The 26,709-nt window shown below is 40.0% G+C and overlaps 2 protein-coding genes across 3 annotated transcripts in view; one reads left to right on the forward strand and one right to left on the reverse strand.

Annotated features, from left to right (window-relative positions):
• Positions 1-356: 356 nt before the first annotated feature.
• Positions 357-16,182, reverse strand: cop1 (COP1 E3 ubiquitin ligase). 2 transcript variants are annotated; one of them, XM_061732848.1, is made up of 21 exons: positions 15,774-16,182; positions 13,622-13,849; positions 13,433-13,492; positions 12,110-12,207; positions 11,842-11,906; positions 11,597-11,698; positions 8,266-8,334; positions 8,045-8,104; positions 7,837-7,916; positions 7,563-7,626; positions 7,255-7,369; positions 6,992-7,127; positions 6,044-6,187; positions 5,152-5,260; positions 4,959-5,040; positions 4,746-4,862; positions 4,422-4,539; positions 3,508-3,632; positions 3,224-3,384; positions 2,967-3,011; positions 357-1,426 (listed from the first exon to the last, which is right to left on the reverse strand). In XM_061732848.1, the coding sequence occupies exons 1-21, from the start codon at positions 15,908-15,910 to the stop codon at positions 1,409-1,411; spliced, it is 2,133 nt and encodes a 710-aa protein (XP_061588832.1). In that variant the 5' UTR covers positions 15,911-16,182; the 3' UTR covers positions 357-1,408. The 2 variants fall into 2 exon arrangements, with proteins under 2 accessions (XP_061588832.1, XP_061588831.1); XM_061732847.1 differs by having other exon boundaries at positions 11,597-11,716.
• Positions 16,183-22,108: 5,926 nt separating this feature from the next.
• pappa2 (pappalysin 2) overlaps positions 22,109-26,709 on the forward strand; it is an 88,607-nt gene continuing 84,006 nt past the window's right edge. Inside the window, exon 1 of the mRNA XM_061732838.1 lies at positions 22,109-24,071. Within this exon, the coding sequence (XP_061588822.1) occupies positions 23,120-24,071 (952 nt within the window). The 5' untranslated portion in view covers positions 22,109-23,119. The remainder of the gene's footprint in view (positions 24,072-26,709) is intronic.

Raw genomic sequence — 26,709 nt, forward strand, 5'->3', positions numbered from 1 at the left:
TGTTTATGGATGCCTTTGTTAAATATGTAACAAAAAAAAGTATATTAAGTGTAATTTATATAATTTGATGCATTATTGTTCCCATTTACATTTTATACAGCCCTGGAATCTCCTGAGCTTCCTACTTTTAAGTGACTCAGAAAAGCAGTGTAGAGTACATATTTCAAACTTGATGAGGTACATAATTGGCCCCTCACATAGCACCTTAACAGCGTATTCATGCGGGTTCGTGTAAACGAGGATATCTTTCAAAACGTAGAGGGGGAAATATCCGTTTTTGTAAATACCCGGCTATGTGTAAACGTGGCCTGAGAATACACTCCCCATCAGCAAACCCATTGAAAAAAAGTATAAAAAGTAAAAAATGACAACTGTTTCGAAATAATTTATTCTGTAATACAAATACAAAACACCTCTCTCACTCAATTTTCATAAAATAGGAAGGTCTTGGTGGAATTGTCTTCTCTGTCCATGCTTCGTCACAGTTTACCACTCCACAAAAGCTGACAGCAGTTCTTTAGCTCAGATCCCATTCAGTTCAGATGATGTGATTCAGAGACTGCACGTGTAGAGTAATTCCACTGCCTCTTTAAAAGAACTAAAACCCGACTCTTCAAGGTTGGCATCTTTCAAAAAGCAACAACTTAAATACAGCATAAAGTCTAATTCCAAGTAGCGCTTCAGCCTCAAGTTAGACAATCAATTACTGATTACAAACTGGAGTCTCATTTTGTTCAAAAAACAGAAAGAAAAGCAGACACTACTTCACATTCTGTTTTGAGCCAGAAAAAGAAATTAATGTACACTTGAAAGAATGAAATTCAAGTCATATTTATTAAAACGTCTTTCTCCCAATCTGAAAAACACAAAAACTACACATAAAGGGAAATAAACAGGAGGTTGAAAGACAAAGGGGGTTTAAAACGCTTCACTTGAAGACAATTTTTGCATGTTATATTGTCTTGTGCTTTGGCCTTTAAAAGAGAAAATGCAAACAGGTAGCATTTGGCTGGATGTACCATGGAGAGAAATGTTTAATTTAAAACAAAAAAACAAAACGTTTTGATTTGACCTAAAACCATAAAGAGGTGTTCTACTGTAGTCAATAGAAGCTTATAGAAAAGAAATAAAACTGCTTTCTCCAAAGTCCTTTTTGTGCCCAAGCTTGGTTCTCGTTTAGTTACGATAAAATGGCAGCACAACTTCTCCTGCTATGCTGTTGCACTGGTCCAAAGTCTCTCCTGCTGTCAGAAAGCCATGTAGATCAATGAAAATACGTCAGGTTCGGTTGATTTGGGTTCTCCCACTGCTCCTCAGGCAGTATGGACTCTCCCTGCCTCTGACGGAGCCTTCCACCGGCACAGGAGGCTGACGGTTCTTCCAATGCTCACTCGTGACAGGCAGGTCTTCAGACAAGTTCAAGTACCTACAGAGACAGGGAAAAAAAGTACATCTCTGTGTCATTACTGTACTGCTGAACAAAGAGAAACCGTGAGGAAAAAGAAGAGTTGGTGCATTTTTAACAATAAAATCTTTTCTATATCCTGACTAGTCTCAGCCACAGAATAAACCCCTCCCAGAAAACAATAATTTCCGAAAACTTTTTCTTTTTGTGGTTCACAAGCCATTCAGACACCTTTTGGAAAATAACTTGCGAGTCGTCACATACTTTTTACATCGCTTTCAGATAGAGGGCAGGACCCTCTAATTTAGTATTCAGGTGGTTAATCTGAAAGTGTCCAAAATGATACAGTAGGCAGTGATAAAAACAGTGATCCTTTACAATGTGTGGAGTCTGAAACACAGCTTTGTGAAAGTCTGTGTACGATGCATCACTGGGACAAATGATTACAGTCATTTCCGGACTATTGAGCGCACCTGAATATAAGCCCCACCCACTTAATTTAAAAAGAAAGCAGATATTGTAGATATATAAGCGGTGCTAAATGTATTGCCAGCATGATGCTTGTTGGTCCGTAAAAATCCATAAATTTGGCCGAATTGTTGTTAAAGCCACAGGGTTCGAAGCGTGTAAAAAAAGTAGCGGCTTATAGTCCGGAAAGTACGGTACCACAATTCAGAGAACTCCTTCAGCTATGCAAAAAAAAAACCACAATTTTGATAGAAATGAGAGAGAAGTGGAATGAGAACCTACTCAAGGAACTATTTGGTACTGGTGCCAAACAGAAATGTCTCTAGATTAGTGACACTGATGTAGTTATCTATGGTAGAACTGCTGGAACATAGCACGAAAGGGGCATCTTCTAAAGCAAACTGCAAGCGATTAATTCAATTATTAACCACTTAGAGAAAATAGAAATGACAAGTGATCACCACTGCTTCAGTAGCAGTGGGTGGGACATTTACATATGGAACAACAGCTGCTGGAAAGTCCTGCAACTACTGTGGGAAGAGCTACCGACCCACAGAGAACCAGAAGAGCAGGTCAGATGGTCATCATTGTCAACACTTGCAGGAAAGTTTTTAAGTGTCTTAACTTTTTCTAATTCAGTAATGAGAGGTGATATGTGGCTCCATATGAATCAGGATCAGTCAGCAAGTCCTGCAGCTCTCATGAAGTTTGGATATATACTCATAAATGAAAAGACAGGTCATAGCAGCAACCAGCCAGCGGACGTTCTGATGCACCACAATTATTAAATATAATAAAATAAAAGGCTTCTGAATCCTGGCTCACGTTGCTTTCATGGCCTCGAAACGTCTGAACATTTCTTTTTTCTCAGTTTCAAACTGTTAACCAAACATGATTTGTATCTGAAAGCAGTTTTAGTGTGAAATTGCTCCCATTCAGCCACTGATAGTGCTGCACTAATGTTTCCCTGAGATCAAAGTTCTCCATCTCCACGACACGACCGTTTACAAAAAAACAGCTGGAAAACTTCAGAGCGTCATATCCTCTGAGTGATGATTAAGTATATTTTATATATAAATCATAAAGCACAAACCTTGATTGTTCCTTGACTGTTTGCAGCAATGAGAACATTTGACTCCTGAAAACAAAAGCATCAATAGTTAGTTAGTTAATAAGTATCATCATTGCTTTAAAAGACTGTTACTTGTAGAGGAATGGTTCTATTTAACAGACTAATTCAGTAAAATGAGTTACCATAAAAACAGATACTAAAAATGGTTGTAACGTGGTTACCAAGAACACAGAAACCATTCGTGATAACATTAATGAGCACTAAAGAGATGGACTCACTCCGTCAGGCATGGCCCTCCAGCAGACGGCACTGACAAACTCGTTGGTGTCGTCTTCCTTCTTGTCCTTGTCCAGTACACTCTTCACTGTGTCAAACTTAAACGTTAACAGTGTCTTGGAAAGTCCTTTGTAGTATAGGTAAAGGGAGTTGTTCTCACTTCCTAAAACACATACAAAAAATACAATTAACAAAATATCTAGATTTCATAGTGGTATTTATAGAGTTAAAAGTTTTCCATCAACAGGGACTTTGAACACGAGCAGGCTGCAAAGTGAAAGCTTACCACATGCGACATAGTCTCCGTTGGATGCCAGCCCAACAAAGTTCTTCTCGTTGATGTGGCCCTTGAACGAGCGCAGGCAGTGAGGTTTGTTGACGTTCCACAACTTCAGCTGACTGTCTGTCGAACTTAAGAAGAAAATAAAGCTAATAAACAGCAAGCTGAGAGGTTGATGATTTTGTTAACCCTGCCAGTTCCTTGCATGGTTTGCATTTACTTATGATTTTGATCTCATTTCACTAACTGCAGATATTCAGGATCTAGATTTCGTCTGCACTTGTCTACATTGGTAACCGACAACAGAAAGATTATAGCTAAATTCAAACTAAATATCCCAAAATAAATATTTCAGTGAGTCAGGAACTATGTTATAAGGATAAAAGCAGTGGTTTTGAATATTAGAATCCCCCAATTGCTCAGCTAATGACCAAAATTGGCCACTTTTTAGTTGCCATCTTTCACTCGTGACACTAATAAAAAAAGTAAAGCCATTAGGAGGAAAACTGTAATAAGATGGTAATTTTCTCTAGTTAGGGATGGGAGTGGGCGAAAGAAATCTAATACTAAAAGAAGACTTCTCTGATGTGCTACCAGTTTTCCCTGTTACTTGCTTTAGTTTTGGAGAAATATAAAAGTTGTCAAAAGCCAATGTTTTCAGTCGTTCAACATTTAGTTGAAATAAAAAAAAAAGCAAAAAATTAAAACACATTGGAACCAACCAATCATCTGATAAAAAAGGACAAGGGGATTGCTGTCTGCACATCTTCATGTAAAAGTGTTTCTCAAACAGGAATTTAATGTAAATCCAACGATTTCAAAATACTAAAAAACATTTCAGATTGTATGCATTTCTATGAATTTCTTTTTCAAAAAAAAAAAAGACAGAATTTTTTCTGATGAAAAGGGTTTAAACTTACGCGGAAACAATTTCTTCCCCATTTACAAACTTGGCATAAGACACGGCCTTCCTGTGGCCCTTGAACACCATGATTGGCTGCTTTGTGTTGCGTAGGTCGTAGTAGTGGACACAGTGGTCTGTGAGAATAAAGAACAGCACACACTTAGCTGGGAGGAAGGAAAGGAACCCTGAAGATGAGTTATTATGCGTTTAGTCACAGGAAACAACAGACAATAAAACATAAATAAGAAGTCAGTGTAACGGCCCGGCTTGATGGCAGTAACAAAGCAAAGACCAGCTCCACAACTAACAACTGCAGAGACAAAACTAATCCAGAGCTTACCTGCACAACCAAATGCCAGATGATATCTTGAAGTTGGGCTAAATTTAACACAACAAACGTTAGCCTTGGCCTCGATGCTCGCTACTGAGTTGTCAAGGTTGGTTGACCACAGCTTCACTGAAGAAGAAAGAAGACGCACAACGCCTCAGTTAAAAATTAAGTACAAAAGAGACTGGAAAATTGTAGTTTTCCAATACTCTGTCACTCATTCACCTTTCGCATCATCAGAACCAGAAGCTAGGAGTTTGGGGTCCATGAGATTGAAGTCGACACTCCAACACCTTTTTTCATGTTCCTGAAAAGAAAACAAAACAGAGGAAACATCAGAAAAGTTGTCTCAATACAAAATTATAATAATCATAACATTCAGAGAAGAAAAAACAAAGCAACGTCCTCGGCATCCTACCTGGTACACTTTGGACCGCTGGCCGGTGAATCCATCCCACAGAATGACAGTACCCTCATAGTCGCTGCTGGCCAGGAGGTTCTTGTGATAACTACTCCAGCTGATGCAGCTGCAACAAAGAAGGTTCTTTCTTTAACATGGAGATTCTGGCTGATTACTGCTCATCTTCTCACAACTGTAATTTATGCCATTTCATCTCAAACTGGCCTTTTCATTCATGATCTCTAAACGTCTGGCTTATACTGGCCCGAACAACGTAAATCCATCCAATCAAAACATTTTTAGTTTCTTTCATACGATATCTGGAGTATGCATCACATTATTTGGATTTTCATTCCACATTTGTGGCTGAATCAGGTCGCTTCATAGATCAGAAGAGCATTAAAAAGACTTTGCGATTTCAGTTCCAAAGAGCTGAATTTACATCCTTCTCTTCTCCTAAATTCTCACTGCAGGTCTCAATTCAATTTTCTTTGCCAAGATCCATTTTTTTTTGGTGGTTGTTCACATTAATATTTCCAATATGTCTTACATCAGACTCCAGTGTGAACAGGCTTCTGCTTTAAAGTGACCTGCACACACCGTAAGATGGAGTGAGGTCAAACGCTCAGGTAAAGTAAACAAGGGTGCACCAACAGGGAGCCTGTCTTATTTGTTTCTGAAGTTTTTGTGCAGTGGAAGCTGAAAAAATTCATAAACTAAGTATAATGAGAGGAAGACTGACGAAAAGAAAGGCAACATTTTTAATACTAGCCGTGTGTGGAGCAAAGGGTGGATGAGAAATGGGAGCCAGGAGTCTGAGACTCTGCCATGACCTTCATCACCAGAGCAGATTTCAGCCAAAAAAAGTGTGCAGTGTGCATGTAGGCTTAGAGAAAGTGATCTCCCTCACCTGATTTTGGAATTGCAGGTCATCTCATTGACTGGGTAGTGGATGTCCACTGCATCCTGGATCACAGTGCCATACTCAAACACTTTGATCTTCTTGGTCACACCAGCGATGGCAAAGTAGTCACAGTCACGGTCAAACTCAATACTAAAAACAGGTTAGGAGACAGTTGGAAATGCTTAGTGGGCTTCAAATAATTAAACTTATCACCTATTTCTCTTAATTTGCTCTATATAGCAATTATGGTCAATTACTTAAAAATAAAATAAAATTGGAGGCTTTAGCCATCCAATTGTATTTGTTACTGACATTTTACAAATCAAGAAAAAAGTCAAAGGAACATTTCAGATTTAAAACAATGGTCAGGCTTTTATTGGGAATGTTAATTTGAATAAGATCCCTAGAGACAAACTAAGGTACTTTTAGCATATGTGTACACAAAGTGCATAAAAAGGACTTCTTGTACAGGCATCTCCATCCAGTTTATATTATGTTGTCCCAAATCCGTACAAGTAGACGATCAATGTTTGGTGAACGGCTTTCAAGCCGGTGCATAAGGATGAGTTCATGGCCTCTGCTTCTGTAGAACTGAATTAATACTTGTATAATTATGACATAATAGGCAACTGTCAGTGGTAAAGGCCATGAACACGCCTCTTTTTGCTTTTCTTGACAGTAGACAAGGTAACAGTGACTGTCCAAAGATTTCTTTTTAGCAATTAAAATGACCCTGGTCCGTCGGTGGGGGCCGTATGAAACCTTGACTTAGGTAGAATTATATTTTTCAGTCTTGTCAGAGGCCGGAGAGCTAATTTTTTTTACATAATTTTAGTCCCTTATGAAAGTTGACACATCTAAGCCACATTATAAAAGCTGTTACCAACCAATTAAGACATTTTTATAACAATGTTAATAGCGCAAATTGCAAGTTAAAGTGTTGCGTTTTCATACCTAGAGACAATACTGGAGCCGTTGTAGAGGTCACTGGCGTAGGACAGGGTGGCCAGCGGCCGCACAGTGTTGTAGCGTGTAAATTTAGACAAACACTCCATAAAATCGTCCAACTGGTTCAGGTTCCTGCCCTCATCTGAAAACAATGGACAAAAACCATCAACAGATCTAAAGTTGTGGACAATATGTTTCATGCAACCGTATTGGCTGTTTTGGCTGATTACAGACATTAGACGTGGACAGCAAAGAACCGTACTGAATACCTGTGATGCGTGACATTTTGCTGGAGAAGTAGCATTGCTCCAGATCCTCAAAATGAGCCGTCAGCCTCTTTCTTCTTGATGCCAGAGTGCTGTTGTACCAGGTCTGCCGTTTTCCCTGAACAAAGAGCAAGGAGAACCAAATTGGAGCTGAATGTACACTGGGATCCAATATAAAATCTTATAAGCAATATCTCAAGTAATATCATGGAAATGACAGGAGTGCCTTTAGGACAGAGTTCAAAGCTTTTTTTTTCTTTTTTGTTTTTAAATGTTACCCGTCTAACAGCATGGGCGTGTCTGAGACATACCTGGGCTGTTCCACCAAATCCTGGAGGCTGGCTGTAATCTGATGACTCCATGATACTACTGCAGCTACACAACAAGGAAGCAAATATAATGTAAGGCACACTACTCAAATCAAGATGTACATAAAAGGCTGAAACATGTATAGACTTTTTGTTGAACTGTTTTTTACTGAAACTGCAAACCAACATGGAAAAAGGTTTATACAGTAATCTTCTGCTGTGATGACTTCATTTCCTGTACAGATACAGTTTATTAGAGTACAGACTTCAGGTCTACCTGGGTGTTGGAGCTGGTGCCTCAACATTAGGCACTGTACACTCCGCCTCCGTCATTGGAGAGTAACGCCCACTCATTTCCTTTGGAAAAAACGCAGAATAACTTTTGTTTTCCATTTCAAATTGTAAAAGATAAGTAGTGCCGCTACCTTCTTATTGATAAAGTGGGTTTGGAGACAATATTAACCGCTGACACACTGTCCACTTACTTCAACACGCTTGATGTCTTCTTCAAGGAAGTTGAGTTCTTTCTGTAGTTGGTCTAGTTGCTGTTGCAAAGCCACAAAACACAAATTTAAAAAAGGGCACTTCTCACATTGTCTTGGAAAATGCCATCTTTTTCTTGAGTGTGTAAGTATTCCTTAAATACAATATTGCCATCCAAGAGCTCTGTATGGCAAATGTCTGTATTGTGTCTGGGAAGCAGTACCTCTCTTTTATTTCTTCTGGCTTCTTTGAGGAATTCCATGAGGATCTGCCTCTGCGCTGCTTGGGACTCCTAGTGTAGATAAAGACACCATTTAGGAAAATAACTGCAGCCTAAGACTGCTTTATCTAACATGTTTGTTGTTTTTTTCCTTCTTTATATTTATATTTTTTATTCTTTAAGATGAACATAGTGTCTTTTTTGTTTAGCTGCTGCACTGTAAGGCCTTTGAGGATGACAATTTCGATCCTGTATTGTGTTGCACATGTCAGAATTGACAATAAAGTTGACTTGACAAAATAGTCACTGACTGCCTGTTTTTTTTCTTCCTTTTTTCACACAGCGGAAGATTGTGTTAAATGCAAAAAAATAGTTATTTCCAAATGAATACAATAAATCTAAAGATCAAAGGTTGCCATTTCAAAAACATGTGTTTAGGTAAGTACAGGGTTTATACAGCAATCCCTATGTTAAATTTAATACCTTTTTCACTACCTTCAGATTTTTTTAAAAAACTGTCACAACATTAAGTGTTAATCACGGACCTTTTAACAATAATACAGATTTTGAACTATAGAACACTATACAGAACAGATTTATAGACTCATTGATGTTGACCAATGTTTCACATTTATTTCACTTTGTGAATGACAATAAAATAGACTGATTAAAATGTAAAAGGTAAAAAATAATACCAATTTAAAAAAAATAATACCTCTGACAGTGAATTTAACACTTTTAATGGCCTTAAATTTGGCAATTTTCATTTATCACTTTTTAATACTTTTTAAAACCCCGCGGAAACCCTGAAGTAAGTACAAACTCAAAAATTCTGATGTACCACAACCTTTCACTTTTTTGGCCCCACCAGTCTGTTATTCTGTTACACCACAGACCCAGCAAAGAGTACAATTGTTCAGTCTCTCTGTCCTAATCATCTCCACCCAACCTCACGTACAGACTCCCTCTTCACAGCACATTTTTTAAAAACCTTTTCTAGGCGTTATAAAACATTTTACAATGCATTTATCACCCATACACCATTTGAACTCTAAATACAGTATGCAGTGATTTGTCTTTGCATTTACAAACTGATGAGCATATTTTACCAAGGTTAGGGTTCTGATTCTGATTCTTCCCCAAAGTCACGCTGACACGACATGGGAGTGGGGATCACAGTGCGGCTGCAACAATTCGAGCAGTTCATGCACCTTCTAGAGGGACGCCAGTTGGATGCAGACCCTCGTTACATGAACTGTGTTTAGGCAATCATCCACATTGCCAAAAAAAAAAAAAATCATTGCTGTGAACAAGGACCTAATTGCTGTATTCTGTATTCAGAGAACATATGCATTACGAGAAGTGCTGTACGAGTGTTTTTGGGTGAATATAAATCAAAATTACAAGAAAAAAATAACTTTGTTCAGGCCAGACAAGGTGACAAAAGGCCAAATACACGTGTGGATTGTTTACCAAAGATGATGTATTCAACTTGCTGAACTAAGTTTGCTTCTCAAAGGGCAACAAATGAAAGTAAGCTTTGAATACGTTTTGGATGTAGCTCAAGTTTTGGTTGGATCAGAAATGATTGCAATCATAAAAGTAAAGACTAATGTTTCAAATAAAACAACAACAAAAAACTGTAAATTGCATAGCATTGATTAAAGACTATCTGTAATTTATGTACTTTATGTAAGGTCTGGAAGTTGGGGCTGACGTGGCAGAGCTCAACAGGCTAGACTGTGGCTCCTACTTCCCTTTTTTAAATTCACAATTGAGGACAAAACATGAAAAAAAGGGATGCATGGTTCCTTTTCTTGACTGCTGAGAGAGAAAGTACCTCGTCAACCATTACTCATATATAACTAAATAATGCTCAACTTTTGTCAGCCTGGCCTGAAGGTATTGATTACACCCTGTGACCAATCAATTCAATACAACTGTACAGTCAGATGCAAACAAATATTACTGTTCTGTGATAAGGTATAATAGTTATGAAACATATATATATATATATATATATATATATATATATATATATATATATATATATATATATATATATATATATATATATGTATATAAAAATAAAATGAATGAATGAATGAATAAATAAATAAATAAATAAATAAATAAATAAATAAATAAATAAATAAATAAATACAAATATTACATTGACATAATTCCTTTTCTGACTCGAGCAAAGTTTCCACCAGTCAGCTTTTCACCTTAAAGCGAGTAATCTCTGAAGGGTACGATCTGTTTTCTTTAAAAAGGACAGCAACCAATCCCAAGCCTGGCCAGAGATTTTTTTTCTGTCTCTGATGATACTGACCCCTAGAAATCAAAAGGTCGAATCCAAAAGATCCTGACTGATTCTGAGTATTGAAGAGGAAAATAATGAGGATGACTGGTAAGCACCAAAATTAAATCTCAAATCAAATCAGCATGTATGATACCTACAAATTCACAGCTCTGTGGAGATCAGCTTTTGTTTCATTTACAATTGGACCTCTGTCTATCCCCCGAAAGACCCAAGACCCAAGTTGCTGAAAAAAGTTCCTGCAGTCAAAATGTTGCTTGAGCAACTAAAAGCGTCACTCACATTGGCTCATGTTAATGTGCTGCGAAAACAACAGTGTTCATAGCTATCCTCAAAATAAAAAGAAAAAAGATTGAAACATAGAGAAATTAACCAACAGTTAGTCCAAGCTATGTGGCATACATAACGGAGAACAATGTCGGGTATTATAGCTTGTCTACTAAACATCTACCAGTTACAAAACAATGCAACACAGTCACTGTTCCACTAACTAGTGGCCTGGTGAAGAAATGTAAAAAAAATAAATAAAAAAAAACTCAAAATGAGTCACATGAAGACCTTATCTAAACATCCTTTTTTTTTTGTAAGAGACCGTTATTTGCTGGCTTTAAAGATCTATAAACACAAGGGTGTCATTTTTGTGCTCATTTTAAAATGTAAAACATTAATCTACCAGAATCATGATAAACTCAATTGCAATTATTTGGGGAACTTTTGAGATTAAGGTCTCACCTACAACCTTTTAAATATAAATCATAATCAAAGCATAAATATTAATTTGTGTATCTTGTATTCCACAAGTGCTTCTTCCCCAGCCTTCCTCCTAAAAAATAAAATCCCCAAATTTTTTTTTTTTTTAAACGCTTAAGTGTTTATGGCTAGTCACCTACGAATCAAATTATCATAATAATAACTGTAATCACAATTTATACATTTTTTCATTGTGAAGCAAAAAAAATGTTTTGCAAAAAAAAAAAAAAAAAACGACACAAAAACAAGAAAATAACGTACCGCTTCCAGCTGCTTCTTTTTCTGAACAAGGAGCTCCAACATTAGATTGACGTTCGCAAGATCCAAGTTTTCCTGATCAGGACTCAAAACGTCCTGGAAGACCTGCCACCGAGACCCATTCTAGCAGTCAGAGACAGACATCATTTACAAGAAAGGGATTTTATAGACTGAGAATGAAAATAAAAAGTGTACAAGTTTGACAGGGCTAAAATATATAAAGCAGTTATACGATAAAATATACTTACAGGATGATCTAATTTCAGTCTCTTCTCCTCCGACCTTTGTTTCTGTTTAAGGATCAGCTCATTTACTGGGTAGTGGGGGAAGGTGCAGAGTAGGTACGTACGGGGTAAATAAAAGAAATAAATACACTAAGCATTTGGCAGAAACATTGTTGTAAAGTGGTTTGACAGCTTGCAACATTATTTTAAATCAAAAATGACCCAGTCAACTGCATAGATAGGAATGCAAGTTGATAGGAAAAGACTCAACTTCCTTATTCAAAATACCTACCAAGAAAGTTGGGATACAACTGATCCACATTATCAACAATATAGTTACACTTGGGGCATCGGTTGCTGTCCTGTAAGCTCTGGCGTATACATTTATAACTGCAGGAAGAAAGGAAACATACAGAACAGAGTTCAACTTAAAAGAGGAAATGGCAAAGGCAAGGAATTATGAACAAGAACACTCAGTGGTTGTTATCAATTAAACATTTCATCTCTGTGTTGAAAGGGCCAACAACTGATAAGTCTGACTACTTTTCCTCATGTAGATGACTTTAAAATCCTTTTTATTATCAATGGGTTTACTTTAGTCATCAAATTATTTACATATGTGCAAAAGTAGTTGTCAAGTTTGACAGAGACAGCCTGGCCAGCTCTATCAAAGTCTGCATGTTTACAGAAAGCTGTTAGTTTCAAATGCCTGAAGAATTCTGCATAATAATTTGCATGTATATAACAGTGTTATCTACTATAAGAAAAAGTATGTATTCTTTATAGATTAAATATAATGAAGGAAATGTTTTGATTTTTAAATTTAGATATACCCCGCCCTCTAACTGTAACCAGCATGGGAATCACATGTTTTTCCTCATGGATAACGCAAACATCCATGTTAGGGAGTAACCCTAGGGTGTAACACTGTAATGGGACATATTGTAATGCAATCAAATTTATTGACACCAAATTTCATAGTGTAACTATTATTACTGGGCTTTTGTTTGCCTCTTCAAACCTACCATATATTATAGTGTGTGTGTGTGTGTGTGTGTGTGTGTGTGTGTGTGTGTGTGTGTGTGTGTGTGTGTGAATATATGTACTGTCTGTGTGCATGACAGTATGTTTGTTGTTGTGCATGTATGGGTAAACACATTCATACATTGTTATACAGTTAATGTATGTAGTACTGATACTATAAAAACATGGATGCAAATTTGTATCGTCATCCCACTACATGTATATTTATACTTTGATAGCCCAAACTGTTTGTTTATTTGTCTTTAGTTTTTGTGCTCTAACAATCATTAACTTTTTTTCCTGCACTTCCTTATAAACATTGTCTAGTATTGATTGTATGATAATAGGGTTAAAGGCATCACAAGCTCATGCTTCAGCCTGCACCTTTTTTGATCACATCTATTTGAGCCATCTCTGTAGTGCCTCTCTGGTTTGGCTGTTTTTCCCATGTCTGCTGTATGATGGTGGTTGCACCGATGTAGCAACATTGTTTTTTGGATGACCAAAATAAACAAATAAATTAAAAAAAATAACCAGTGTCAATAATGCTCAAAACTTAAAATCTCACTCTAAAGCAAAGCTGAACACTTACCAAAAACTGTGTCCACACTTTGTCATGTGTGCCTCTTCTATCATTTCGAAGCAGATGGGACTGCAAATTAGACAGAAAGTGGTGTAAAAACGCAGCTTACACAACAATCTTGCAATATCCTTCAATCTCCACCGACACAAACATGCTCCCTAGCCGGGGTTGCAGGCTCAGCCGCGGACACAAACTAACCAAACAAAGTCGTTGCTCTTGTCCTCGTAGGAGTTGAGCAGGCCGTTGTACAGCGGTGCCGGGTGGAGGGACTTCTTCCTGCTCCCCGAGGTGGCGGTGGGTCTGCTGAGGGAGGCGAACCCTCCCCGGGACGAGGGCACCGTGGCGAGGCTGGGCACGGCGGAGCCGCCCTCGCTGGCCGCGGCCGCCGCCGGCCGGGGGGCAACGCTCCCGGCGGGGCTCCCGTTGCTGGCAGAGGAGCCAAAAATTGTACTCAAGTAAAAGTACTGTTACTTCAGAACAATATGACTCAAGTAGAAGTAAAAAGTAGTCATCCAAATAATTACTTGAGTAAAAGTAAAAAAGTACTTGGTGAAAAAACTACTCAAGTACTGAGTAACTGTTGAGTAACGTCTGATTTATTTTTTTAACACAACCATTCAAACAGACAAAAGTACAAAATAATCATCTTCAGGCAAATTAAATCAATAAAATAATAAAATAAATTAAAATGAATAAAAAATAGCTTAAATTAAATTCAAGTACTTTAATAAATAATAAAATAAATAAAATAACAGAATAAAAAAAATAAATTAAGCACAAAATTTCAAGCCTTTGTACTTTTCTTTTTTAACCAGGCAGAACTAGAACAAACATGAACTCATAGAAACTCTGTGTGTGTTTGAGTCTGTGTAAATGTGACAAAACATGCAAAAACAAACATTTTTCCCAAAGAATCACTCAGTGATGTCATGAGATTGACACGTACGCGGATAAAAGGGATAAAAGAAAAGTAACGAGCTCAACGTAGCGGAGTAAGCAGGGGTGCAGATCTGATGTCAGGATTGGGGGGGGACCAATGTGATTTTAATTTTTAAGTTTTTGCCAATATGCAACTCATACCATGCCATAAATTGGTAAAGGCTCGCCAAAAATATTGCACAGGGAATAATTTATTGTGCTTACCTTTCTTGTTTATTTGTCCTAAACAGCCAACAGTGTGTGTCACTGCTTACTTAACTGTTATAGTCGTAAATCATAATTCTAATATTACTTAAATAATAAAATAATACTTCTCCGGGAGAAGTGAGCCACATGTTGGCTACGGGCAGGTACGAACGTAAACAGAACGTTGACAAAAAGTCATTGTCGAACCCGTCAAAAATTTTAAAAATATTTATTCAGACTAAAAAAAAAAAAATTATGGAGTAGCAATACTTTCATTCTGTACACCTCAAAATGCACTGTGGATGTATTATTTTTTTAGAAATACATTTTGAATAAATATTCTACATATTCAACCTTTAAGTCTGAAAATACATTCAATTTTACATTCATTCAATTTTGAATAATTTAGGGTATTTTTATTGGGGGGGGGGGACAATTCATGTTTTTCAGAAATTGGGGGGGACATGTAACTTGACATGTTTGTGTCAAGTAACGAAGTACAAATACTTCGTTACCTTACTTAAGTAGAAATTTAGGTTATCTATACTTCACTGGAGTAATTATTTTTCAGACGACTTTTTACTTTTACTCCTTGCATTTTCACGCAATTATCTGTACTTTTTACTCCTTACATTTTAAAAACAGCCTCGTTACTCTATTTCATTTCGGCCTTTAAAAAACTATCCAGTTAAATTGCTCCATCCAGATAGAGTGAATTTGGTTGTGGTTGTTTCAGATGTTCTTGTCCAGTTTTGTTCTTACATCCGTTCCCTCAGATTCCTGCAACTAAACTTGGATGTACATTCCAATAAAGGTTAGGATAAATGATAACATGCCTCTGAAGTTTGACTTTTTGCACCATTACAATACTTATAGGCAACTAGTCATCATATCTCCTGCTCTCTGAAACACATGTTAATGCTCAATAGTACACATATATGGTTCTTTAATATATTTGCATTATACTAAGATGCATTCATTTTCAATGGCTTTTGTCCTTAATGGCTTTTTTCCCCTTTACATTACTTTTACTTTTATACTTTAAGTAGTTTTGAAACCAGTACTTTTATACTTTTACTTGAGTAAAAAACTTGAGTTGATACTTCAACTTCTACAGGAGTATTTTAAACTCTAGTATCTATACTTCTACCTGAGTAATGAACGTGAATACTTTTGACACCTCTGAGTAAATGTAACGGGGTAAATGTAACTCGTTACTACCCACCTCTGGTTGCTGGTCACTCCGTTGCTGCCGGCGGCTCCGGCGGCCCCCGCAGCGCTGCTGCTGCCGCTGCTGCTGCCGCTCGTGCCGGGCACGGACCCCCCCACACAGCCGGGCTGCTGCGGCCGGCCGCCCGACATCCTGCGCGGCTGGGAGGCTCCTGCAGCGGGGCTGCTGCTAGCTCGCTGGCTCGCAGCACTGGACACACATCGAGGCGCGCTGCAACTAAATCCCCTGGACAGCTGTTTTCACGCCTGGCACTGACGGCGTGTTATAAAATTGTGTAGTGGTTTAGTGCGGGTAAAAAAAGAAAGTACACTAGCAACAGAAAAGGTCAGTAAAACAAGCCCCAGTGCGTTGTCCAGCAGGTTAGCCGCTAGCCTCTGTTAGCTCCAGACGGGGATCTCTCCCCGGTTTCCTCGGTTATACTGGCGGCAGGACGCCGGGCGAGCGCCCCCTGGCGGGCAGGAGGGGAGGCGCGGGGCAAGACCCAGCTGTTCAAAACAACAACAAAAACACGACTAGCTTCCAGAGTTTTTTCTTAGAACAGTACTATACAGGACTGTCTCAGAAAATTAGAATATTGTAATTTTCTGTAATGCAATTAAAAAAAAAATGTCATACATTCTGGATTCATTACAAATCAACTGAAATATTGCAAGCCTTTTATTATTTTAATATTGCTGATCATGACTTAGGCCTACAGCTTAAGAAAACTCAAATATCCTATCTCAAAAAATTAGAATATTCTGGGAATCTTAATCTTAAACTGTAAGCCATAATCATCATCATAAGTCATCAGGTCCAAAACCAACAGACTGAAAAACAGCTTTTTTCCTAAAGCCATAACCGCCCTGAACAGAATGTGAATGTCTTCAATTACTGTTTTTTACCATGCAATACTTTTTCCCGGCCTATCTGTGCAATATTCCACCACATGTCTAGTTATATGTTATTCTGTAGATAGGATCTCACGTCTTGATTTCACTATTCAAAATGCACCTATATTTTTTATATTATTTATATTTCTTATCTGTTTGCACTGGAGAGGTGATGCTGCTTTTAATCTCACTGTACCGATGTATAATGATAATAAAGTATTCTATTCGAAATCCCTTTGGGGAAATTGACATCTCCATCTCACACAAACAACACTGTCATTTACAAATCAAACACCCCAAACGCCAAACATCCATATAAAGATCCATCCATCCATTATCTATAGCCGCGTTATCCTTTGCAGGATCACAGGGGTCTGCTGGAGTCTATCCCAGCTCGTCACATGCAGGATGCAGGGGTTACACCCTGGACAGGTCACCAGTCCATCACAGGGCCACACATATACAAACAACCAGACACACTCACACTCACTCCTACAGGCAATTTAGAATCACCAATTAACCTAGTATGCATGTTTTTGGACTGTGGGAGGAAGCCGGAGTAACCAGAGGGAACCCACGCAAGCACGGGGAGAACATACAAACTCCCATATAAAGATGAAAAAGATAAAAAATTAAACATAAAGATAAAAATAGAGATAAAAGGTAAAAACAAAAATAAAAAGTGCAGTGCCATAAAAAGAATTATATGGATGGAAAAAGTGTTGTGTAATATTGCACAAGTTATTGCACTGTCCTGGTTATTGTACAGTTATTGAACACTGACTGACCCCCCACAGTCCCTCTGTCCTTCAGTTCTTCTTTGCCCTCCTCCCCCCCAGTGAGGAGTTGAACAGTTTGATGGCCCGGGGGACGAAGGAGTTCCTCAGTCTGTCGGTCCTGCACTTGGGGAGGAGCAGCCTCTCACTGAACCGGCCTCTCTGGCTGCTGATCACAGTGTGCAGAGGGTGGCTGGCATAGAGATCCAAGACAGCCAGGAGTTTGTAGTAATACAGCAGTATTATAACAAGAAGTTATATAATTGGATACCTTTGTTGGATACATAAATCCACTTTAAAATTCTACCTTATGTAAATGTTACTAAGTTACAAAAAAGCATTATTAGTGTTCATATTATTGCTACTATTTGTAGTAAAATCTGAGTCTACTGGGCCACACAGAAACTATAAGTGAAATATATGAGATAAACAAACATGCATGCTCACATTCATTCCTGAGGAAAGTTCAGAATCATCACAATTTAACTTGAGATCCATGTTTTTGGGCCGTGGGAGGAAGTTGGAGTTATTTTAAGCTGTCAGATTTTGGAAACAGTTTAAAATCATTTTAAAATTAGTTGGAATCATGAGGCAATTCAGTGTTCCTAATTCACCAGCTCAGTTTTAGTTTTATATTGAAGTGAATGAAGGCAAACAATTAAACTATTTATAGAAGTGAAGTATATGCAAAGGCTCTAGACAGAACTGTATTGGGTTTAATGATTCACCTCAGAACACTGACTTTGTAAAACTTGAGAAAATGAACACAATATATGTGCTATTCAGGTGTATATATACATATATGTATAAAAAAGAATAAATGGTGAGCTTTTTCAATTATAATTCAAATGTACAGGCCCACCCATAAAGATTCAATTCAATTTACCCTTACTGCATACCAATCTTCGCAGACACAGGGTTTGTTTTATATTCTACTAGAATTTTTTAATCTACAATCCTAGTCCAACTGAATGTAATCTTTATATTGCCTTTATATCATAAACAAGCAGGCAGGTCATATTCACAAAGTGCAGTTAATGACTGAGCCAAGATATACAGCGTTGTGTCTTTCAAGCATCCACCTGCAGCTCTGCAAATAAAACCTAAGGAGCACTAACATATTCACATTCAAAGTTTATCCAGTCCGCAACTCGTTTTTCCATCTTTAACTCCACATGAACAAATAAGGGGGGGTCCTCCATGCAGGCATGGACAACATGGATTTTCCCATGTTTTTGTTTGTGGAAGAGATTTATATGTATCATTAAAGAGCTCAGTTAGGATGTGAAACAAGGTTTTCAGTGAGAGGAAAGTTACCAGCGGATCAAAAAAAAAAGAAGAAAAAAGAAGAGAGATTAATTTCACTGAAAATGATCACCACTGTAAAAATGTTTCCTGGGTATTTATCTGTATTTGTATTATTTGTGGTGCAGCTTTTCAAATCTTAAAATGTGGACCTGGAGTTTTTGGAGTGCAGAGCAAGAGGTGGCTCAAGAGAGCTCTCTAAAAACGCAGAAGTGTACAACTTGAAAGTATCTTTTTAAGTAAAGATGTGTGCACCTTTTTATTATCCACACATTCACACAACGGAGTCTTTTGAGCAAAACACCTGCGGTATCTGCGCCGTGTGTGCATTTGTCCCCGCTCCCTCTCAGCCCTGCGTTTCCCCCTCCCCCATTTCTATTTAACATTGGTCGTAGTGAAAGGCTTGCCCTCATTCTTTCTCCCCATTTCTTCTTTCTTCTCCTCCTCATTTGTCCTGCACATCAGCCTGGATTTTCTCCCATTGGGTCCCCCCCATGGGAGAACCCAGGTTTTTGTGTGTCTGTGTGTGTGGGGAATGTGTGTGGTAGTGTCGACGGGGTGGAGCCGGAGGGTCAGCGGTGCTGGTGAGCTGGATGTTACAGAGGAACAGAGAGGTAAGAGAGAAACAGAGGGGGGTGAGGAAGCTGAGAGAGTGTGTGTGGTGTAAGTTTAGTGAGTGGGAAAAGTGTGTGCGCGCGTGTGTGTGTGTGTGTGAAAGAGAAAGAGAGAGGGGAAGACAGAGAGCGGGCCTCAAGGTTGCTGAGGTCAAAGCGGACAAGCTCAGATGAAGGATAATCTGTGGAGGTTCCTCTACAGCGGGGGGTGAGGCCCTGCTGGAGCACGCCCATTCAGACGCTCACACTCTACCAGACACCACACACCCTTCCATCGTTCTCCTTCACCTTCATCCTGCCTTTATGTTGCATTCACCCCCCACACCTCCCACTCCATCCCTGCTTCCAGTGTCCCCCAAACCCCCCACACCCCCCCCAACACAGTTGCAGCTGGATTTCAAAAGGCACTCAGCCAGCAGAAAAAGCTGAATGTTTAACAGGCAGTCCCTCAGTCAGGCAGGCAGGCTGGGATTGTGGAATTCCTGCCTCCCACTCTTTAGGAACTGTTTTTTGCCCCTTCTGGGGCCCCTGCCATAACTGCCAGCGGCCTCCTCCTCCATCTCCATCTCCTGCCTCGAGCCAGGGCCCTGTTTGCAAATTGAGGCTGCAAATAGCCCCGGTCTCAAGGAACATAATAAGGGGCAACCTTTTAGAGGATGTAAAAGAACAGCTGCTTATGGTAACATTTTTCAATTCAGTCACCGCCCCTGGATCTGTTTGCATTTTCACAAATGCAACAACAACTGTGCAAAACAACTCTATACGGAATTATGCTTTGAGTCTCACCTTGCTTTGAATCTACCAAATAGATTTGTTGTGTGTTTCAAGATAAGCTTAGATATTGTTTTTAAATGTCTGGAAACATCATAACAAGTACATGTGTCTTTTGAGTTAGTTGGATGAGATGAATATTGCCAAAAGCTAGTTTAGCTATTTTCAACATATTTGTCAAAAACACAGAAATTGGCTGAAGAAAAAAAAACTTTATGAAAAAGTGAATAAAAATGTTGCGTCAAAGAAATATAACAGTCTCCCAGCATGAAAGGAGACACAGATGCGACAAGGGTGCTTTTTCAGGGTCTTTATCTTTCTTTCTTTAGTTATTTCAGTGACAGATCGCAGTCTCCCTCTGAGGATGGAGGCTTCCACTGCAGAAGATGCAAATGGTGCAAAGGTCCTCATTCCCATTACCAAACAGCATACGAAAGAGCAAACTTGAATTATAAAGGGATCACATTTTTAGGTATTTTTCTTCCATGATGTTGATGCATACAAGCGCTTCTGTGTGCATATATATGCAGTGTACATGCAAATGCCTATCATGCAGCATTTAAATATACTACAGAACAGAGCTAAATGTATAAAGGTATTTTCCCTTTCACATGTGTCATAATCATATAACATGCCGCATTTTTCCCCTCTCACTTGCTTCCTCTCACCGCTTAGCCCCTTTTCAACCCTGGCTCACCCTAAGTAAGAGCTCGGCATAAAGCAGGTAGCATATTTTGGAAGGACCCTTTTCATGTGCAAGACAGATGTTGTGCCTGTCTGTGCTGGACCTCTGCGTAGAGCCAGAGCTGGAGCGAGGGAAGCAAATAGATCAAGAGAACAGCCAGGCGAGAGGCATAAAACAAAAGGGCTTACTCAAACCTCCTCTTGTTGGCTTGTGAGTGTGTCTGTGTTTGTGTGAGAGAGAGGAAGTATGAGGGAGGGGCAGCTTCCCATTAGGCTAATTTCTACTTCACTATCTTTGCGACTTAAAAAAAAAAATGTTTTTATGTCCAGTTTACTTTGCAAACCTTTTTTCATACAAAAAAAACAACATGGGACCCAAAATGTCAAAAGTAATAAGCCATTAAGTTTTTTTTGCTGTTTTTTGTTTGTTTTTTCTTTTTTTTTTGGCGGGGGGCAGCTCCACTTTGACCATCTGCTAGAAAATGCTGCTCACACACAAAATTGCATCAGTGTAATTGATAACTATATGTGTTAAATGATCCCCTTTCACTCATGTGGGGCCTTTAACTGCTTATGTTTTCTTTTTGGCAGAATAATGACTGTCAGAAAAATGCTGAGAACAAACCTGATTTGATAATATGTCACTTTATTGGTGTAAATACATGATAATAGCATCAAGGTAGGAGGCAATCAAAGAATTAAGTGAACTGATTCCATTTTTTTTGTTGGGAGCTCATCGCAATATGTGAAAGATTTTATGTCTACCAGTCTTTTCATGTATCTCCAAATCTGCATGGTGACTGAACATGTCTAATAAATACAGTGGAATAAGCAGTTCAGCATCATCAATTATGACATTCAGAGGAGTAAAACAGACTTGGATGCAACTCACACCCCTGTATTTATATGTTATTGAACATTTCATATGTCAACACTCCGGCACTGCCACATTTACTTTCGTCAGGGATCTGGATACTTCTTTCCCCCGCTGGTGATGGATAAACGGGGTGGATGGATGAGGTCAGGACGAGCATGATAACTACATAAATAAACTTTACAGCCCCTTTCCTGTCTCCGCTCTGCATCAGAGGGATGCACAGACAGCCCAGGGAAGAGAGGGAGAAAGAGAGGGAGAAAGAGAGAGACAGAGAGAGAGAGAGAGAGAGAGGATTTCCCTTGTAAAAGCCCAAGTGTGAAGCAGGGACTGGGACGCACCCCCTCCTCCCCTCCACCTCCACCTCCACCTCCAGCACACACTTCCCCTGCCGGTGATGTCAGGGCGGGCAGGGGCTCCCCGATAAAAACCTTTGGACTCGGGGAAAGGAGAGAAGAGAGAGAGAGAGAGAGAGAAAGAGAGAGAGAGAGAGAGAGATGGAGGACTGAATGGAGGAGTAATATTACTACTACTGCATGGAACGGTGCAGAGCAGCAGCAGCAGCAGCAAGAGCGCGCAACCAAACCAAAAAAAGAGGAGCTGACGCGCAGATGTCACTTCATGGACAGAAAATTCCTCTCAGAAATTAAAGGACAGCTTCTGCTCAACAAGTAGGGTAGCTATTTTAGGGCTGCCACTTTGCGTTGCGCTTCATTTTTTTGCCTCCGGAGTTTGTTACTCTTAACTCACCTTGCAGCCACATTTTGGAACAGGACTCACTAAAACGATGCCACAATGGTCAGGTAAAAAGAAGCAGGAGATCGTCTAGTAGTAAGGATAGTTTGGGGCGAAATGGGATGCCAGTGATGTATTGGTATATTTAAGATCAAATTTGTTCCTGCATCCCCATTTTTCCTCATGAATACTTGCGTTATGGTTCCAATATATTTGTGCAGACAGGAGGGAGAGCGTCGTTTCTTTATGTCCGCGCAAAGTGCAGGAGTGTAGAGACTCACCGCAGCTGCAGCAAGGAAAACATTTAACCTGGCTCCTTATCTGATTGTTGTTTTTCTCTTTCTTGCGTGGGCTTGTCATCAGTTTTAAATATCTAGGGTATTTTAAACATTTAAATTAATCATGTACACAATATATTATAGGTTACCATGAATAATCTCAACATGGAAAATGCCTTATGAGAAAGTTTGAATGTGAATTTCTTTTTTAAATTTATTTTATATAAATTTGATTTTAATGCACTGATAAATTACTACATCAAATTAATTTAAACGAAAAAATCTAAACTACAGCTGTATTAAGACATTTATACAGATTATCGCAGTTTAGTGTGAGACCTCTTGCTGCTTATCTATACAGAGGTTGAAGCATTTCTTTTTTTTATTCAAAACCACAAAGCTGACGAAATACTTTCCCTCAACCTGACAAGATGTTGCTGATCAGGTTATTGGCTATCTTCCTGGTCCTCATCACAAACACTTGGACGTCCAGCCCGGTGCGCCCGGACTCCCAGGGCCGGTACAAGCGCTCCCTGGCCCGGCGGGCGGACAGAGAGCTCTCCTCACAGGCAGGTGAACCGTGCGCCGTCTCCGGCGTACGCCGGTCGCAGCGCCAGCCCCGCGCCCCGTCCCCGGCCCGACACCGCCCCCCCGCGGCCGACGCGGGGACGACCATCAGCCGGGGAGCGCCTGGGAAGAGCGCTGCTGCAGCTGCAGCTGGAGCGCGCTGCGCCGGAGCCGGAGCCTGCGGGGTCGCCGCGGCGGCAGCGGCGGGGACCGGGACGGGGAGCGCGCAGGGCGGCCGGAGCCGCGGCGGAGGAGCCGCACCGACACCGGGGGACCGACACGTCCCCTTACACCTCAACGGGAGAGGCTCGGGAGACAATAAGAGACATGCAAACAATGACGGCACAGGCGCCGGCGAGCGTCCTCAGATGCCTCCGCCGGCAAACCCTGCAGACGGGGCGGCTGCGGGGCGCGGGGGGGCCCGGGGGGCCCCTGGGGCCCCTCGCTCCCCCCGGCTGGTGCGGAGCCTCCGCGGGAAGCCTCGCTCTGCGGGGAACTCCAGCTCCAAGCAGGCGGCCCCCGACGGCTCCACGGCCCCCACGGGGCTCCACGGACGCAACAACCGGTCCTCCACGGAGGACTACTCCGGGGAGCTGCTGGAGGAGGCGGACGCCCCCGCCAGCCTGCCCGAGCACGGCTGGGGGAGCCCCCCGCCCAGGGTGCCCCCCTCCTGGATGAGCGCCCTGTACTTCGGCCGGCGCCGGGAGCACCTCCGGGTGAAGCTGCCCGCGGGAGCGGAGCTGCCCCGGGCCAAGTTCAGCCTGGAGCTGTGGGTGAGGCCGGAGGGCGGGCAGAGCAACCCCGCGGTCATAGCAGGTGGGTGGAAACGGATACTTATTGCACCAGCAGCCCTGGATAATATCAGCTGTGGCACAAAAGCATTTCCTTTAAGCAGCTGTAATTATTGTGTCATGGCAAGTTGCTGGGGATGGATGGTTTGCTCCTAATGATTTGCTCCCTTTTTCACAGAGTTTAGTAGCCTGTAGATGTGAAGTGATAACTTTTCAACTACTCAGCTTCTTCTTATTTGTGTTTCATTTATATAAAGCAAGACATGCAGCTTAAAAATCTGAAATGATCTCAAAATCCATAGGCAAAACAGGGTTTCATGCTGTCTGGTGTAGTGAGGAGATGGTTATTTACTTAGCTGGCGGATATTTGTTTTGCATGTCATCACTGAAACACTCATCTGTGAGGACTTGTGGTTATGATTTATAAAGGGTTGTCAGCTAGAAGCAGTGGTAAACAGCTCAACTCAGTGTAACTACCAAATACTGGCATCAACAATGACGCCTGTGGCCAGGTTATGTTGCTGATGGTTATGTTTTGATGAACATGAACAAAAGTAAGGTGGATCACAGTGATTGACAGTTGTGATGATGATGAACAGTTATCACACTGACACAGATAATACCGTCTCTTGTCTTACAATGCTTAAAGATATCAGTGATAATAAAAGGCAGTGGTTTGTTTCACTGAACACGAAAGCTCTACTCCACTAGAGTGCTCCAGCCGTCCAAGCAAAGAGGCAGGCGTTAGACGTTGGTCAATGTAATCCTAGATGTGTCAACACTAAACTTAAAACTTCCACAGTAATATTGTTTTCATGCAATGTTTTGCCGCAACCATTCAGGACAGAGACTCAACATCTAACCATGCAAATTCCCGGGACATCTTTCATTTAGTCTCTCCTCATCACCAGCGTGCCAGAGGTATTTCACTGACTCTGAGCAGTGGTTGCAGACACACAGAACCAATGAAAGCTGTGTTTTTGCTGGCTCCTCACATGACGACAAGCGTCACTGTTTTTCCAACACCAAAACATTTGAAAAGCTGCACACTTGACAGAACAGCACATACATCAAACAAATTGAAAAGGATAAAAGCTCTGGGGAGCAGCGCCACAGCTGTCCAGATAGTGAGGGAGACCACAAACTGTTACGTCCACTCACATTTACTCTGATCAAAGATCCGACTGCATTACTCAACTTCTCCCCCCCCCCCTCTCTCTATTGCTTCCTTATGTGAGGGCGGCATTTTGTGGCATGGACCCGTCTCTTTGTAGTGTCCTGAAGGAATTTGACGAATACAGTGAAAAACAAAGTTCTATTGTTTCTGCTAAACATGACACTGACACCGATTTGACTTCCAGTGGCCACCGATGATCTGATGTATTCATTTCACCGTACCGCAACTTTTACTGTGTGTGTTTCAAAATAAATTGTCAACAGTTGCAGTCTAAAGTAGCTGGATGAACAGTTTAATAAAGAAATGTATACATTTCACTCAAACAGAGGACAATCCATGGGAAGGGATATTATATTCATATCTGCAATCAAACTTCTCACCAAAGATGCAATATATCATCCTCATAGGGACTTTATTGTAGTAATCCATATGGGGCAACCAAATATTGGCAGTAGAGTGTTTTTTTTTAAAACTTAGATATTATACAACCTGTATATTTCATAGCCACCAAATATGATTTTTTTTCTTTTTTAGTTTATGTAGCCTCTTCAGGTCTATTAGTTTTTCTCCACTGCATTTTTGAGTAGTTTGTTGACATTTTTTGGTATGTTGCATCTTAATATAGCTTAATCTATCTATCTAGCATGTTTTACTCATGTATATGTTCTTAGGCCGAGTGTTGTTTTATTGCAATTTGGAGTTTTTTGTCACTGGATGTTAATATGTCCTCCACGGTGCAGCTTTATTGGCTATAATGGTTTTCCTGTCAGCCTACAATGCAGTGGCTGTGAAAAATAATGATGACTGGTTAATGTGATGTATCATTGAATGTCTCTTATTAAAAAATAAATAAATAATTTTTCAAGTTTGAATCACAGTAGATAAAATGTAAACAAACCAAAAAATGATATCTCATTAGATTTTTATAATCATATTTGATGTTACATGTTGCAATGTAAAAAATGTGACTTCCTTAATCAGAATAACAATTTTATGAGTCTTTATATTATGAGTCTATCTCAAAATAGATAAATGACCTTTACATTTGGATTGCATCTGTCATTGGTCTAGAAATCATGTTTTTATCAGACATTTAGTTTCAGAAGGTATTCTTTTCAGCAAGATCTGATAAGGATACTAAATTCCCATCTAGAAAACACCAGACAGACTAAGTCAGGAACATGCTGGAGAACACAGCAAACCATTTAGCAGCTGAAGTACCAATGATTTCCCTCCAGAGTAGGAGGAAAGTGAATATTGGATTCACTTTCCATGATTCCAAGCTGCAAAATGTGTAAAAAGCCAACGGTTTGCTAATGCGTTCGCCAGTGTTGTGTGGCCGGCGTCCAAAATAAATACAGCTTTGAAACATCAGCATCTAATTTGATTCAGTACAATCATCATGTTAATTTGTGGTAGTGCAAATGTTTCACAAAATTAAGACCACATTTACCATAAACTTTGTTGTTGTGCATTGCAAACAAAA

The sequence above is a fragment of the Cololabis saira genome, chromosome 10 (assembly GCF_033807715.1).
Source record: "Cololabis saira isolate AMF1-May2022 chromosome 10, fColSai1.1, whole genome shotgun sequence".
NCBI lineage: Eukaryota > Metazoa > Chordata > Actinopteri > Beloniformes > Belonidae > Cololabis > Cololabis saira.